The sequence below is a fragment of the Neovison vison genome, chromosome 8 (genome assembly GCF_020171115.1).
Source record: "Neovison vison isolate M4711 chromosome 8, ASM_NN_V1, whole genome shotgun sequence".
NCBI lineage: Eukaryota > Metazoa > Chordata > Mammalia > Carnivora > Mustelidae > Neogale > Neogale vison.
The window spans coordinates 104,539,588-104,557,624 of NC_058098.1; the positions used below are offsets into that span (position 1 = coordinate 104,539,588).

Genomic DNA, 18,037 nt, shown 5'->3' on the forward strand with positions numbered 1-18,037 from the left:
GTAACATCCTGAAGGACATCCCGGAGGTTTGAGAGACAGGTCCCACTGCACACCTGGGAATGGAAGAAAAAGAGGTAGCATCAGATCCATGGGAACGGTGACAGAAGAGAGGATGGAGGGCAGAAGCGTGGGAGGAGGAAGGGGCGCCGGAGAAGTGGTGAGAGAGTGCAGGAAGACGGGAAGTGCCCCCGCAGCTAACCAGGAGCCCCGGGCCAGACTTCTGGGTACTGCGCTCCACCCTTTGCCCCAGGGGCTCGCCTAGAAGCCCAGAGACCAGAGCTGTGCACACACCTCACAGACACTAGGTGGCGCTGTGGTCCACCGTAACAGCCACACATTCCGGGGGTTGGCAGTTTTCATTAAAGAGAAATTAATGGCGGGCAGGGCCCCCACCAATGCCCTGTTTAACAGACGAGAAACCCAGAGAGGGGCTGTGACTTGTCCCAAGGCATATATGGCTGTTGTAGCAGAGGCAGGCTTACCTCCCAGCCTCCTGGTTCCTGTCCCTGGCTCTCTGCAGTCACACTCCAGAGACAGATCTAAAAATGGGGCTGGCAGGGGCGCCTGGGTGGCTCAGTGGGTTAAAAAAGGGGCTGGCAGAATCCTGGGTCATGAGGCCCACCAGGCCCAGCACCCCAGCACCACCCACTTTTCTGTCTAGTCCATGGTGGATTCACTTCCCTGGGTTTTCCCATCCTTTCTGTCTCCAGTCCCCCACCCACCACACCCCTCATCCTCTTTCCCCCTGCAGCCACAGTGATGTTTTTCAGCATAAGTTGGATCCAGTCACTCCCATTAACCTACCTAGTGGCTCCAAAATGCTCTTTATCCTAAAATGGTCATTTTAGTCTGGCCTCTAGAAGCTGCACCCTGAGCCTCTACTTGCCTTTTGGATTTGATCTGACAAAGTTGTTGTGTTGGGTCGTCTCCACATCTTGGCAAATCTGTTCACTCTGCCAGGAACTCTCTTCCCTGTCTTGTTCTGCCCATCATGGCTTTGATATCAGGTTGACTTCCCTGACATGCCCTCATCTGGTCCATGGTGCCCTTACCCTTTGCTTTAAAATGTGCCTTTGTCACGTTTACTTCTTTAAAAGGTCTTTCTCTCTAGATAGAACTCCAGAGGGTGCCTGGGTGGCTCAGTGGGTTAAGCGGCTGCCTTCTGCTCGGGTCGTGATCTCGGGGTCTTGGGATCGAGTCCCACATTGGGCTCTCTGCGGGGCGGGGAGCCTGCTTCCTCCTCTCTCTCTCTGCCTGCCTCTCTGCCTACTTGTGATCTCTCTCTGTCAAATAAATAAATCTTTTAAAAAAATAATAAAAATTAAGTAAATTAGATAGAACTCCAGAGCTGTAGGACAAGGTCCATTTGGTTTGCAGCCTGTCCATCAGGGTCCAGCTGTGGCTCTCAGAAGGTTTATAGACACGCAGGGGACCGTGGTGGCAGAGTGGGTGGGGAACTGGGGCTACGTGGCACAGGGCAGTATCTTTAGGACACCCTTGCTGGGTACTAAGATATAGCTGAGAGTGTCTCTTGGGCATGGTGCACAGAGCAGCTACCGTTCCAGGATCTGAACAAATGGTATTCAGGACAGAATGGTCAGCCAGAGCTGCAGAACCAAGTGGCCGCCACAAGGGCCATCCGCTATTGGTTTCACTTCCATATCCTAAGACCTGGTAAGATTTCAGTGAGTTTGAAAATAAAGCAACCATTGGATTTTATTTCAGTTGCAAGGTTTGGAAAATGTGGGGGGTGTATCTGGAGCAGGTAGATCTCAGCATGGCCTCTGTTCTGACCTGATCTGAGCTCTCCCAGAGTGGGGACAACGGACCCTGGAACCAGACAATGACAGCAACAGACAGCGACCCACAAAGCTGAAGGTAGACAAGAACCCCACGATACCATACCTGAGGATACACCAACTTGGAGCCACTTGTTCATAGGGTAAACTCTTCACCCTATGAACAAGTGGCCTCTCTTGTAATAAAGTGCGATCCATGGGTCTGAATAAAGGTTTTGTATTTTTCTAAGGCATAGGCAGGAGGGCCAAAGGGCTACTTAAATACAAATTTGTGACATAAAGGAGATCACGTCTCTACTATGTGAAGACTTCAAAAAGGCTGAAGAAAAGAAAAAAATTATCTAAATAAGCTCTCCTTCTATTTTGTGTTTTAATTTTAAATAATACTTAAAATCTTATTTTAGGAGTGTTCAAAATTAGACAACAAAAACTGGACCATCCTTTGTTTCTGCAGGAAATTACGACATCTGACAAGTAGAAATGAGGTGGTGGTCTTTGCTCCCTGCCCCTGGCCAGAATCCCTTTGATTGTCCTCTCAATTTTTGTTGTCTTCCTGAAAGGGAAGATTCTTTCTAGTTGGAGGAAAGCCAAATCATTGTTCAATACAGGACATAAACACGGGGAGGAGATAGAAAGAGAGAAGGGAGCAGGGAAGAAAATCAGGATTGGCTTTTTATGGAGAGAGACCTGGGGAAGATTCTGGAAAGGCTTTGTTGTAGCTGCAGGCTGAGATGAAAGTGGTCAGAAGTCACCCCTTCTAAAAGTGGCTCCAAATGTCCTGATACACACTTTTAAGAAGCACAAAATAGGTCTCTAGGAATAAGTATGTAAAATGATAAGTTTGGTGATTATATTGTCCAAAGTAAGAATCAGGCCATTTGACATGTTAATTGAACAGGACAGCTGGAACTGAGACCTTCTACTGCTTCCAGATGAGGGGTGCCCAGTCAGTGTGCATGAAGCCTACAGGAGACTCTCATCTGTGAAGCCAGGGTTTGTACTGGACATTTCCCCATTCCCTGTCAATCGCCCATGTGCCTAGTGGTGGCTGGGTGGGGAGAGGATGTGAAGTCGGCAAAAGATGGGGGCCCGTCCCTTCTGACCTCTCCTCAGCTCACCCCCAGGGTTTGCAATGCACTCACCTTCTGAAATTGAGGTCAAGCTTATAAAGTGACATAGATGAGCCACAGGAAAAAGATGGAGAGGGAAAGGCCACAACTATAACAGTCCACTCAACCTTTCATTTTAGAACAAGACTCTTAGTTTGGACTAGAATCTAATTTTGCTTGTTTGGGGTGTGTGTGTGTGTGTGTGTGTGTGTGTGTGTGTGTGTATTGAATCTCAGTCACTCTTCATACGAACATCACACTGGACTAGAATCTAATTTTGCTTGTTTGGGGTGTGTGTGTGTGTGTGTTGAATCTCAGTCACTCTTCATACGAACATCACACTGGAATAGCAAACCACTCCAGAACAAAGCCTCAGTCAGGAAGCCTTTTGTCCACCATTATTTTAAAGACAAGAGCACATAACTCAAAATGATCAGATCTTTGGTAATTATGTCTTTTTAAATAGGCTTTATCGAGTAAATGATGTATAACAACAACAACAAAAAAGGCAGACAAATATGTACATACATACAATGGAGGTATATTATCTTGGTTTCCAAATACTATATAATAAACCGACTGCCGTGAATACAAAACATAAACCCTTTGACACAAAACCTTCCCTATTACAGTGTGAAACACCAACCCCTACATCCACACTTTGATACACTTTGGCAGGTCTTTTGTGTTCTGATCATCCAAATTCAATGCCCCACACCTCCAACAGGCGATGCTCCAACCTTGGCAGGGTGTGCGAGAATTCAACTCCAGTCTGACACCATCCAATGGAAGACAGCCTCGGATCCTAGAGGTCTTGAGGGTTCAGTCCTACAAGTGCCCTCTCCACTTGTGACACCAGTCCAAAGCTCAGATTGTCACCTGGGCTTCCGCCCAACTGGCTAACAAATTGGAGGTTCCAGTGAATCCCTCCAATTCAGGATGCAAAGCACCAAGCCCTGGTAGTTATCTCTATTTCTGATCAGCCGGCCAATAAATCAAAGATCTCCAAGGGCCCCTCCTCAGGTTGACTAGTTTACTAGAGCACCTCACAGAACTCAAACATTTTACTTACTAGATGACTGGTTTATTATAAAAGGATGGAACTCAGGAAGACCCAGATGGAAGAGATGCATTGGGCAGGGTATGGAGGGACAGGGCTGGGAGTTTCCATGTCCTCTCTAGGTGAACCACTCTCCCCAGGCTCCATATGTTTGTCAGCTCAGAAACTCTCTGAACCCCATCCTTTTAGGGGTTTGCAGAGGCTTCATTACATAGGCATGGTTGATTAAGTCGTTGGCCATTGGTGAATGATTGTAATTTTCAGCCCCTCTCTATTCCCCAGAGGTCTGGGGTGGGTGGGAGGGTGGGTGGCAGGAAACACACTTGGTTGCTTCCTATGGTGTCCCCATCCTCAGGTGCTTTCCAAAAGGCATCTCATTAACATAACACAAAACATCTTAATCATTCTCAAGACTTGGGAAATTCCAAGGGTTTAGGGAGTGGTATGTCAGAAACGGAGATGAAGATCTCCATAAACTTCTTATGATCAGTCATAACAATACAGCAGGCCTTTGAAAAGATAGGGCACACACCTATTTTGGAAGTCTCAGTAATAAGTTGGTTTTCCGCAATGTATGGATATGTATATAGCCAGTAAGCAGGCCTATTTAGCTTCTGGCATATTCTTTTAAGATTCATTTAAGTCACTAAGACAATTACATATAAAAAAAGTGATGTGTTCATTTACTGCTTTAGTTACCTGTGTTCTAGAATAGGCAAGGCCTTGTTATAGGTGCTATGGATGGAATAAAGGATAAATTTTGTCTCTAGAGAGTTCATCCCTTAATTACAGAGGTCCTCTCGAATTTTCATTGCTTTAGAGCTGATATTCAATTTCTTCCCAACCCAAATGGACCAGGCTGATAGGATATCTTGATACGTTAACCAGCCCATTCAAAACGACTTTTGCATCTGACTCTTGTCCCTAATCGCCTTCGACTAGCCCTCACTGCCATGCTGTCTTCTGTCACCTGTCACATTCACGTCATTGCCTGGTAGTGTAGCATGGTCTTTCCTGTCAAGGACCTAATCAACATTTTAAATGAACTCATTGTTTTAAATATCAATTTTTCTTGGAACCAATTTTCTTCAAGAAGTTAAAAAAAACTTAAGTCAGGTAACAGGAGAGTGAAAATATATTGCTTTTAGGAATTACCAGATTTCTGGTGTATAATCCGTTACAAGTACTGCTTCTGTGGGGTATCTAGTGAAAATTCGATTTCTTTTATGTTTGCATTTTCTGACAATTCACTTCACTCCTTTTCTAGGCACACAAAGGCCAACTCAAAACCTGACGGCTCACTTCTTTCCAGAGGAAATTTGTAAACTTGTCTCCCTTCCTGTATGTTTCACTGACACAGCTCACTGGAGAGATCTGCTTTTATAAAAAGTTAGAGCCAAATCTCATAGCCTTTACTTTTTGTTCTACTGTAGCCCTCTAAAGATGGATGCTTTTCTTCTCTGTTCAGTGGATTGAAATTTAATATTGGGAACTGGTCAAATCTAATCATTTCTATAATGATATAGCTGAACTACCAAGACTGCAATTTCCTTTGTGGGGGGATGTTAATTTCTAGTCCATGACATGCTAGTGTACATGTAATGAATAGTTCTCCCGCCCAGTTTACTTCAGTCTTATATTGAGTGTTGGTTGTAATTAAAGGAAGATAAATACCATGTTTTGAGCACGCAAATCCACGTGGCCTACGATGACCTTGGGAAGTGGGGAAGGACAGAAAAAGATGTGTATTTTGGTGCTCTGTGTCCTGGGACCAGCTTCCCTTTGTCCTTTGTGTTACAGTCTTCGAGGCAAGTGTGTGGTCATCTGGGCATGCCCTCACGGAGGGTCAGTGCCTGGGGAGAAGGCATTGGTCCCATGGCAGCAAACACAGGCTCCTTTGTTTGAGAGAAGCATTTTGTTACCGCGTGTGAATGGAAGGGAGGCGGGGTGTCACATGGTTCCTGCTGGTTCTGCAAGCTTACTAAAAGCTCACTGCATTCCAGGGGCAACTGTGCTAACTCACAGGAACTAGTCCTTTTCTTCCTTCTCAATGGACTTTATTGAAGAGTCCCAGAGAAAAGATGAAAAGGTAGACCACACTGTGCTGTAAACCTGCCAAGGAGGAGAATAAGTCGTCGTTTCTTAATCTTCCTATGATGCTGGTCTAAAAGGGTCTCTTGAGACAGTAACAAGGCCAAGTCAACAATCCCTTTGATAATCAAGTCCCAGAGCACTGGGGTTGGAATACAGCCACAACGAAGTGGTCCTTGGTTTTAGAAATCTTCGATATCCTGAGGAGACTGGGGCATGACGACTTTTTTTTTTTTTACAACTGAGCCTCTGTGTCAGTCACGCAAACTACACTGAGCTCATCCCTGTTTAACACGAGCAGTTGAGTCAAAAAGCTGGTCTGACAACTTATTTTAACTAATGGGCCCAACAAATGATGACACCCCCCAAATCGTGAAAACAGACATCGCCAATGCCTTATCGATACATTCTTGGGAAATGAAAACCCCCGTGCCACACAAAGAAGCCATGAAAGGAAGGGGAATACCTAAAATGCATGAGGTTGTCTAGAAAATCCAATTCAGCTTTGCCTTAAAACGTGACCCATATCATAGGGAGATACTCATCCAGTCCACAGGCATTTTCCTAAGGCCAGCCTAGGTTTCTGGAGACAATCTCCTCTCTATAGGAGAGAAAAAGAAAAAGAAAAAAAAAAAAACAAAAAACCAAACATCAACCCACTGAAATTTTCTGTGGCCCAAAGTTCCAGTAAGATGTATGTTAAAATACAGAACATGTGGAAGCTACTCTCAGTTGCTTCAAAATCAAGGACCACAGCCACACGAGAGGGATGTGCGTGCACCTACGAAGTCGGAGGGTGACATGAAGCCTGTTATTGGCGCTCTACCTGTGACATCCAGAAGTACCTAGAGGTGAGTTCCCCTAAGGGTGAGTGTGTTGGGGTTGGGGTAAAGGAGGAGGAACTGCAAGCCCAGGAGGCACTTCTAACACACAGCTGCCAAAGTGCTCCAAGTTCTTGAAGATGGTCTCTGATCAACTCCAACCGGCTGGTGGACACCACGAAAGTTCTCTGAGAAAAGTATGCCTTTTTATGCACTTTGGGCACTTCCTCCCTGCTAGGAATTCAAAAGCGAGAGGCCTGGCAAAAGCCATGTAAGGATGCAACAAGGGATGTACAGAGGAGGCGTGAGCAGAGGCCCAGGACTGACATGGGCTGTAAGTTGCCAGGTGCCGGGCCGGGAGCCACACACTTCCCGGCGGCCCAGCACGGCAGTGGTACCTGAGTCCACGGGAGCCCATGGGGAAGTTGTCTAAGGAAGTTCAAACTCTGGCTTCAAACTGTTAAAAAAAAAAAAAAGAAAAGAAAAATCAGGTTTCAAGTAGCCCCTGAAGGATGAGGGGCTGGAGCTGAGGGCTGGGGTAGGGAAGGGCTGGCCTTCCCTGAGTCACAGCCAGCCATAGACAATCTTCCTGAGTCTCAAGTTTCAATGCTGTCACTTAGCTGGAGAACATTTCCAAGTATTTTCTTTGAAACAGTATTTTATAAAAGCGAAAGCAAAATCCATAGAAAATGTGAAGTCACCAATCCAGAGAAATACTATTTGGTGATGCTGGCGACTCTGAGCTTGACCCCAGGGCCCCAGAGATCCAAGGGCTCCTGTGTGCGTGCTGTGACGGGCTCCCCCCCCTGAGTGTGCTGGGCCGGGGGGTGGGGGCAGATGCCGAAGACAGCAGAGCTGCAGGGGACCAGGACCACAGAGGCGATGAACGCAGGTGAGGACTGGACAGGGCAGGAAGGGAGCAAAGTAGCTGCTGACCCTCAGATGACCAAGACAGAAGCCCGAACAAGCCTGTGTTCTGGGAGGAAGCCACTGGCACTTGACATCTCTCCAAGAGTCCCTCACCAGCTGTCTGGGGTATGGCCCCCTGGCGGGATGAGGCACCATCCACGGTCACTCCCTGCCAGCATCCCCGACTGACGTCTCCACCTAGCAGCATTCAAGGACATTTCGGGGAGATTACAGACTTCTCTTTTTTTTTAAGTGCTCAAATTAAGTAGACTATGAGAGCTCCTCAAAAGCTTTTATTCTATTTTTTTTTTGACCTGCACACTACCTGGTACACACCACCAGGTAGGCATTTAAAAAAAAAAATTTTTTTTTAATAGGCAATTTATAACACTGGGAGGATTTTATTTCAGTGTTTCAGAAAATGTGACTATTCTTGGAAAGGGTTTATCCTTCTACAACTCTGGAGGACAGAGATTGTGTGCTAAATTTTATAAGCCACCGACTAACTAATTTAAGTGCTTTGGAAGGGCAGTTAAAACAAAAAACAAAAAACAAAAAACCTCTCGGGAAATTCAAGAGCTGTCATCATTTCAGGGGAGAGAGTTGCTTCTGCAGCCCCGGGTGGCTTTGTATATTCTGAAGATACAGAAAATATCTTCTGTGTCCCTCTCTGGCCAGGGACAGATCCTCTGGTGGACGGCAACAAGTCTTCTGGCAGAAGGCAGACCAACAGAGAAGGGCCGGGAACTTCTCCGACCTGCCCAGGCCTCACGCAGCAGCACGGCTGACCTAGTACCCATGGTTTAGTTACTGAGCACGTCATTCCGGAAGCGCCTCAGACATGTGTCCCGCCAAAAAGTGACAGGGAACCAGAATCTGGCATTCAGGGCTCTCAAGGAAGGAGTGACCTCCATTCTCCTTCTACTCAGTTACCAGGTATTCTATGTGCAGTAGACACAGACAGAGTTTTTACAAATTAAATAACGTTCTTAAAACAGAATAAAACATCATTACATACAAGTCTCTTTGAAAAGTCTTTCCAAGTCAGTTCTCAAAATTATCTTACAAAATGTTGTGCAAAAACACTGACCTCAAATAAATAGTGGGGACAGAGTGAAACTTATCATTTTTTTTTTTAAATTAAAAGTTAAAAACACCGGCTGCACTTCAAAGGATTTGCAGGATGCAGTCATGGAGAAGGCTCTGAGAAACCAGCCCTCAGAGTCGGAGCTGCATTGTCGGATGAGGTTTGTTTGTGCTCAGAATTCACAATGGATGCCTCCGCTGAGGTCCTCCACCACACCCTCTTTGACCAGCCTGACGAGGAATCTGGTCTCTGTTGTCACATTATGCATAGTTTGAAAGTTCATGGCAGCCATGCAGAGATTGTCGAAGTAGTGCAAAGGTGTTTTGGGTTGATTGAGGTCATATCCAAAGCCTGCCAAGCTGACTTCGTCACACAGGTGCGTGGCTAGGATGACAGCAATGACACCAATGGTGGGCACATTCTAAAAAGGGGGAAAAGACAAGGCTTAGAGCCATTCACTGCTTTCTAAGTGGCACGCATGTTCTGTCGGTCACAGACGCAGCCGGGGGCTGCCATTTTATACAGCGCACAGTTTCATGGATCCCAGAATCCTGAAGTCTGAATCTAGATTCTGAAACGTGGTCTGTGATGTGAAAACCTTAGAACACACCACCAAGAGGAGACTTGGCAGGTCCTCTTGCACCAAATAAAAATGTGTTTTTTGTAAGACTTCTACCTCCTGGTCTAATACGTGATGACCAGAACTGCAAAGCAAGTCCGCTTCCTTTCTGACACGACGAGTATCTATAAGTTCTGCTCTGGAACTAGGAAAGTGCACAGGACTGTCTACCATCCTTCTTGGGACTTGTTTCTGGAGGCTGGCCCTTCCTTGCTGGCTCCTATGGACCGTCTCTGCCTGAGAACAGAGCAGCCTCCGCTTCTGCCAGCGAAGACCGTGCTCACTTCTCACCTGAAACTACATCCCACCGAAGGCCCTCCTTTACTTTCCTGGCAAATAACGCTTCTAGGCCATTTTCACATAGACAGCTGCTAAGCCAGTTTCTGCCCACCCTCTGTGTGGGCAATTTTTAGGCCCAAATGAAGGGTATCTATATTTGTTCCTTCTAAAAGGTATCCTATTGACTGTAGCTTAATGTGCCAAATGTCTCAGTGTTCTGGATCCTGATATCACCACTCCCTCCCTCACATCTGCTATTTTGCCCCTTGCCAATCTGGAATTGTGCTTTCTGGATCTCTGTCCCAGTCTTGGGCAAAATCGGTACACAGGGCAGAGAGACGTACAGAAGGCCCTACAGCAGTCGAAGCACTCCCTGAAGGCCACCGGTTACCTACAATGACACCCTCGGTTGCACACTTTTTCAGGTGTAAATGTACCCGCTTTATTCATCCTACTTGAGTCTGTGGCTTCCAGAAACAACTCTCCTTTTCCGTCAACTGGAACAACAGTGAACCCTTCAGAGTTGATAGTTTAAATGGATTAAAGAAGCTCTACAGAGCTCATCATTTGTTAAAAGCCACCTTCTGCTCCTTGATGTGAAGCATCTGCGTCACTCTTTAAAAGAAACTCAACAGTTGCTGAAGACAAGAGAAATTAACCCAAAGGAAGATGTCTTCCTGCTTAGCCACAGGACCCTAAAGCAGTGTCCTCTCTTACCTGTGGCCGGCTCTGTACCTAGCCCATCGGGAAAACTCAATCAGTGTTTATAAAAGGAGTACATGAAACCAGCTGCACAGAGAAAGGGGCCATGTATGGAGAGCAGCTCAGAAGCCATGAACTGCTCAGAGCATGCTCTTTCCAGGACGGACCCCCTAGGATCACACCCCCTCATCCACCAGACCTCCCTCCCTGCTGGAAAGTCGTGTGCATCAACGCAAGCCCAGTCTGCTGTTTATTTCCAAGCTTTTCTCTATGCATCTCTATACACACATTTTTACTTTTAAATAAAAATGGGACAGTATACATGTTCGGTAACTTGCTTTTCTTGTTTATTACAGTATGAAGGTGTTTTCTTATCCATTCGTTTCCCTGCATCCTTAACACTCACACAATACTGCATCAGTTATACATAATACGTTTAAATCACCCCCCTAATGAGAAATGTTCAGGCCATTTTCAGTCCTTTGCAGTTAACGTTATGGTGAATGTACTATAATACCCACCTTTGTAGATTTTGCTTTTATCTCTTTTTTAAAGATTTTATTTTTAAGTAATCTGTACATCTAATGTGGGTTCAAACTCACAGCTCCGAGATCAAGAGTCACACGCTCACCGCCTGAGCAAGCCAGGTGTTTCTTTAATTTTCTTATGATAAAATTTTTAGAGTAAAATTGCTGGGTCCAAACTGTTCACATTCACATTTAAAGCTGATAAGTACTGCCAAACTACCCTCCATTTTATAATTCTGCCTGTATTTCTGCCAAGCAAGGACATTACCTAGCCCTTAAATCTTTGCTAAGAAAATAGCGGAAAATGTCACTGTGGCTCTAATTTACTTTTATTTAATTCCTGCCAAAGTTGAACATTTTATCATGTTATTTCTTGGCTGTATTAATTTCTCCTTTTGTGAAATGTCTGTTTGTATCTTTTCCCCATTTTTTTTCCATTGGCCCATCTTTTCTTTTTGATTTAATAAGATCTTATGCTTTGGGAGTATTTATCATATATATGCTAAAACTTGCCCTGCTTATTTTGTGTTGTTTCTGATATCTTTTGTTGTTCAGTAACTTCCTATTTCATGTAATTAAATCTCCTAATTTTTAAAAGGTTACTTTTAAAATAAAACTACCTACAGGGCGCCTGGGTGGCTCAGTTGATTGTGTCTGCCTTCAGCTCAGGTCATGATCCCAGGGTCCCAGGATTGAACCCGGCATCAGACTTCTTGCTCTGCAGGAAGCCTGTTTCTCCTCCTCCCTTTGCCCCACCCCCCTGCTCGTTCCCTCTCTCTCTCAAATGAATAAATAAAATCTTTTTAAAAAATTAATTTCATTTCTTAAAAATAAAAATCTACCTACAAACCACAAATGAGCATTTATGTTTAAAAAATACTGTGAAATTTAATAAAGGCACAGAGTACTTGAGAAGATACAGAAATCTAAGGATAGTGAAAACTCGCTGTAACTTCAGAATCTTGCCAAAGTCCTCTTTTCTTAAAAACTGTTTTGTTGTAATTGATGTTAACAGTTACATTAAAAGTTTTAAGTTCATGTCCTGGGGGAATCCTATGTGCTCCCATGTGGGGAAACGCAGCAAAGCCACTTTTTTTTTTTTTTTTTAAAGATTTTATTTACTTATTTGACAGAGAGAGAGAGATCACAAGTAGGCAGAGAGGCAGGCAGAGAGGATGGGGGGAAGTAGGATCCCCGCTAAGCAAAGAGCCTGATGCGGGGCTCAATCCCAGCACCCTGAGACCATGACCTGGGCTGAAGGCAGAGGCTTAACCCACTGAGCAGCCCAGGCACCCCATAAAGCAATGTATTATATGATGAATCCAATCACAGACCCCAACAGCTGCTGGTGAGGGGTAGAGGCGCTCTCCTCTGAGAAACAGCACAGCCTCCTGACCAGAAACACTGATCTTGGACATGCTACTGCAGTGGGCAGAACCTACATGGCCCTCTCGGCCTCCCCACGGACAGAGCAGCAGGAGAGCCTCCGAGAGGGCAGAGTACCTGAGAAAAATGGTGGTCCGCTAAGGAAAGAGCTTCAGCTGTGCTCCCAGTGAGCTGGGCAGTCAGGAGCCTATTTAGGGATTTGTTTTTCCTAATAAGCACAGAATGCTTCCAGATTTACACAGGTGTTTTAAAGAACATTTTAAATTAGAATTGGATTCATGGTTGGGGGAGCACCTGGGTAGCTCAGTTGGTTAAGCGTCTGCCTTTGGCTCAGCTCATGATCTCAGGGTCCTGGGATCAAGTCCCACACTGGGCTCCCTGCTTGGCAGGAAGCCTGATTCTCCCTCTCCCTCTGCTCCTCCTCTTCTTTCATGCTTTCTCTCTCTCAAATAAATAAAATCATTAAAAAGAGAGAGAATTTGATTTATTGGGAAAACAGAAGAACCTGCCAATCTGTCTACTGGTTACTGGTTGACCACATCTAAGAGTCTAATTCAGGGTCTGCAAATAGTGACCCTGACCAGCCCCAGGTATCTGCTACACAATATCTCAGGCCCTCAGTGTAAGAAGTGCCTCACCCCCAACTTCTAAATTCCTTGCTTTCCTTTATATACAGAGATTTTGCTTAAAAGTTTAAGAAGCGGGTGGCCTGGGTAGCTCAGTCAGTTTAGTACCCAACTCTTGATCTCAGCTCTGGTCTTGATTTCAGGGTCATGAGTTTAAACTCTGCATTTAAAAAAGGGGGGGGCACCTGGGGAACTCAGTGGGTTAAGGCCTCTGTCTTCAGCTCAGGTCATGATCCCAGGGTCCTGGGATCAAGCCCCGCATCAGGGTCTCTGCTCAGTGGGAAGCCTGCTTCCCCCTCTCTCTTTCTGCCTACCTCTCTGCCTACTTGTGATCTCTGTCAAATAAATAAATAAAATCTTAAAAAGAAAAGTTTAAAGATGATCTCCACTGATTTTAAAAAGGTTATTTTTTAAAGACACAGGCTTAGCTATTCAACTCACAAAGAAACCAATAATAAAGGCATTGCCATCCTTCTGGTATCAGCACCGGCTTTGCGGGAAAAGAATTTCTATTGCAGTGAAAGAACTACAGAGGGCACAGAGGTTCTCAAATTAGGCTGCAAAATAAAACCGCCCAGAGAACTTTGAAAATCCCAAAGTACAGACCATAGGAGAGAACAGTTAAATAGAAAGTTTGGGATGGGACCCAAGCATCAACGGAAAACGCTGCTCTAGGGGGCAAACTTTACTTAACATCACCTCTAAAGTGATGGTAAATGTCAAGTCTGACTTGAGCAGCCCAGAGCTAAAAGTGTAAAGAACTTTCCAGACCACCAAAGTGCCTTTCACTCTGGAGTCCCAGGATCGGAACACCTTAAATAGTATCTCAGTGACCAAGATGTTAACATGTAGACTATACGAAGGAGATGAGTCACCAAGGGAGAAGCCAAGTAAACACTAAGGGGGCCTTGAAATCAAGATGCAGAACAGCCAACACGCACCGAGCCTGTGATCACTGACTACGTTTCTACACTGGGAGATGCTTCTGGGAATATAATTGAGCCTACATGAAATTTGTACGGAGGTCTCCCTTTCAACACAGAGATGAACAGTTAACTTTCCATTGCAACAGAAGTACCTTATCTCGGCCCCAGAACCTTGACTGGGGCTCCGAGTACTGAAGGATGTCAAAGGCAGTCTCTTTGATAATAACTGGATTCAAAATCCTGAAGTGTTTCGGCTGTAGTGGGATTTTTTCCGCCACCTGCTTCCAAAAGAAGAGCCGCACCCAAAATGGCTAAGGGAAGAAAGCAAGCAATCATTAGGGGGACTGAATAAAGCTCTCCTGCCATCAGAAGGCGAGCATGCACCCCTGCTAAGCAGCCCAGGAAATGTGGGTGGGACCCCACGTGGGCTGGGGGGCTGCACTCCGCAGCACAGTCCCTGAGATGGACGCATCTGATGCCCCCACTCAGAGGAGCAACCCCAAAGGACCTGGTTTACGAAGGTGGCACTGGACAAGGAGAGGAAGGGCAGAACCAGCTCTGGTTTGTTTGGAGAAGATATTCCCCAGGGAACGACCCCAAAAAGCATCATGTGAACAGGTGAACAGATCTAATTTAAGGGTATTTAAGTGTCATGAGTGTCCCACTTAGATCAGACCCTCCCCCTGGCATCCTCCCTCGGCTGACTTGGTGTAGTTCCTAGTTCTGTGAAGTCTCCTGGTAACTGACTGCAAGTCACCTCCCACGTGCTTCATCTTCCAACTAGACCAACTTCTATCCAATGGAAAATCCAGAAGATCATGATGAGCTATATCAGGCTTTGCAGACAAATTCTTCATCAGATGGTGCTTATATGAAAAGTCTAATATATCCTATGAACTTTACAGAAAGCTAGTTTTTATGTGCGTCAATAAATGTGACCGTTGACCTCTGAAATTTATTTAAGCATAATGGGAGGGGCGATCATAAAATAATATGATCAATTATTATAACAAACAAAAGGGAATATGGCTGAGTTCATGCAGGCCATTTCCTCAACAGCTGCCCCTCCGGAATTCGGTGCATTTCCTCCAACAAAGGGACCGCCAGCACAACATTTTTAGAAAATCTCTTGGGGAACATTCCTAGAGGTTTTACATATATCCTTTTGAAAATCTGCAATGATGGTTTATATTCATCCCAGTAAATGTAACTTCTGGATTAGCCAAAAGACACGTAAATTCAAACCTGGCGAACAAGGTAGGTGAGCAGTAATAACAATTTTGGTCCAAAACCTGATATTCCCATTAAGTGATGATCACAATTTCCATGTGACTTAATCTTAAAATCTGAAAGTAGTTCCCCAAAAGGAGTACTGACGGTTTCTACAAAGGCAGTAGTTATTAAAAGACAACACAAAAGTATAATTGACCCTTGAATGACACGGGGATTACGGGCACCACCATCTCCTCCCTGAGTAGCTGAAATCCACAGAGAACTTCTGACTCTCCAAAAACTTAACTACTAGTAGCCTACTGCTAACCAGAGGCCTTACCGATAATATAAACAGTTAAGACATATTTTGGGTATGTATTTTTGTATTCTTACAATAAAGCAAGCTAGAAAAAGGAAAACGTTATTAAGAAAATCAAAAGGAAGAGAAAATGCCTTTACAGTACTGCACTGTGTTTATCAAAAACCATCTGTGTACTAGTGGACCCATGCAGTTCAAACCCGTGCTGTTCAGGGGTCAACTGTATACATTCCACTGTGTTTGTTTAAAAATAGAAGTCTGTAATTACAGTTAGAGACCCCTCCACTTTTTGCTAAAGAACACTGGAGAGCTGAATTTCTTGTGCTTACCAGGGTTTCGTTTTTTACCATTGCTTGAAGCCAGTTGAAGTCAACACTCTTAAATAAAACAGCAACAAACAAGTCATTGGAATAATATTCAAGGTCAGACAGTGGCGCGCCCTCTGGATAAGTCATCCTTATAGTAGTTTTATTACCAACATGCTCCGAATATCCTTCAACTGGTGCACTGTTTAACCTATTTGAATAAAAAAGACAAAGACAGATTGACAAAGCAAGCCATCAACTACTTCATCACATCGTGCATGATCCTTTCCTTGCGTCCCCTGCATGTCTATAGGGCTGGGAGTGAGCTGTGGGTTGCAGGGTAAGGCCTCCTTCCCGGCAGCCTCGAGTCCCCGAGGGATGCCCACACCTCCTCTATGAATGTCAAGCAATTCCAAATAATCTTGCAATTTTAAGCCCCAACATATTATATTTTGGGCATCAGTAATATTTCCTTGAAAGCTTCCCGCTGTGCTCAGATATTAGGGGTTCTTGCCAGAATTTCAGAAAGGCAATCAGAAAGCAACTGAGAAACCAGGCGAGGCAGACCCAAACCACAATTGTAGTGACAGGGTTGGTACCAGGGAGGGCATCAGGCCCAGGTGTATCCTTAGAGCAAGGACTTGGGACACTTAACAAGTGTCAGATCAACAAAGGCTCTTCCCAGTGTCATAGTTTTGGAGCAGATTCTTTTTTTTTTTTTTTAAGATTTTATTTATTTTTTTGACAGGCAGAGATCACAAGTAGACAGAGAGGCAGGCAGAGAGAGAGGAGGAAGCAGGCTCCCTCCGAGCAGAGAGCCTGATGCGGGGCTCGATCCTAGGACTCTGGGATCATGACCTGAGCTGAAGGCAGAGGCTTTAACCCACTGAGCCACCCAGGCGTCCCTTGGAGCAGATTCTAAGAATTCTTTTGAAAGCACCACCACCCACCTAGTTAAAGAGTTTAGTAATCTCACAGTCTGGTTCTTCCCTTGTATTATCACACTTGTGTTATCACATCTGTATTATCACACCTAGATCTCGGCTTTCTTCTCTATTCTACTGCCCCTTCTTCTAGATCTGATACCTACCTACCTCTAAATTATCAAAAGATATTATTACACATGAGACCAAATGAAAGGCATGCCCCTGAGGCAGTTATCCCCCCCCCACCTTTCTTTCCTTTTAATTTTTATTTTAATATTATTTTTAAAAATTAATTTATTTGACAGAGAGCGACACACAGGGAGAGGGGGAACACAAGCAGGGCGAGTGGGAGAGGGAGAAGCAGGCTTCCCACTGAGCAGGGAGCCCGATGTGGGACTCGATCCCAGGGCCCTGGGATCATGACCTGAGCCGAAGGCAGATGCTCAACAACTGAGCCAAGGAGGCGCCCCTCTTCTTTTTTAAAATAAAGGACATTATATAAGTACATATATAGAACTTGTATTTTTTCGGTGTTCATTTCCTAATTCTGCATACTGTTCTGTGGTTCTGTAGTTCTAGAATAGAATGTCTTTATTCTTAGGAAATGCATACGGATTTATTTAGGGATAAAGGGGCTTGATACTTGCAACTGACTATCAAAGGTTTCAGAAAAGGATAATCGTATAGATAGAGAGAAAATCATAAAGCACTGTGATAAAGTTACCAGCTGGAGAATGTGGGGGGAAGGGTGAATGGGACGGTCTTTGTACTATTCCTGCAACTTTTCTGTTAAATTTGGAATTGTTTCAAACCCAGAAGTTACTCCCTCAAAACATGAAGCTTCTTAACTGATATTCTCCCTCATAATCAGGCTAAGCCACCATTTCTCTGTCCCCGGCACTCAGTGGCCTCCCAGTGGCCACGTATGAAGTCCACACTCCCCAGTCTGGTAACATGTGGGCCACCACTGGTCAGGCTACCCTCCTGGCCCTTGCCCACTCTCTCAGCTCCACTCTCCTTGGAGAGAGCAAAGTGGTGTCCCTCACGTCAGGCAGGGCCCGGAGTCTAGCAATGATGCGGGTAGCTAAAGGTAGAGCAGCTAGGAGAGATCACCGGGACCCGCGTCAGCTGACCCCCCAGGACTGCTAAGGAGCAGAACCACAGACGGTCTGCAGGGCCCCAAGACAAATTTAACCCCTTTAAAGGGGGAGGACTTTGGCAGCAAACTATCAGACGCCTCAGGCCTGACCCCGCTCTATCTGACCACTTATAAAAGGCAACTGCCACTGAAGGCTCTGCCTGACTGATGTCTGAGCAGAACCGAGAGCCTTCCC

At 45.2% G+C, this 18,037-nt stretch overlaps 1 protein-coding gene across 1 annotated transcript in view; it reads right to left on the bottom strand.

Annotated features, from left to right (window-relative positions):
• Positions 1 to 3,361: 3,361 nt before the first annotated feature.
• The window catches only part of ST3GAL5 (ST3 beta-galactoside alpha-2,3-sialyltransferase 5), a 54,698-nt gene continuing 40,022 nt past the window's right edge, over positions 3,362 to 18,037 (bottom strand). Inside the window, exons 5-7 of the mRNA XM_044261555.1 lie at positions 15,802 to 15,988; positions 14,094 to 14,252; positions 3,362 to 9,297 (exon numbers count right to left, since the gene is read on the bottom strand). Of these exons, the coding sequence (XP_044117490.1) occupies positions 9,049 to 9,297; positions 14,094 to 14,252; positions 15,802 to 15,988 (595 nt within the window). The 3' untranslated portion in view covers positions 3,362 to 9,048. The remainder of the gene's footprint in view (positions 9,298 to 14,093; positions 14,253 to 15,801; positions 15,989 to 18,037) is intronic.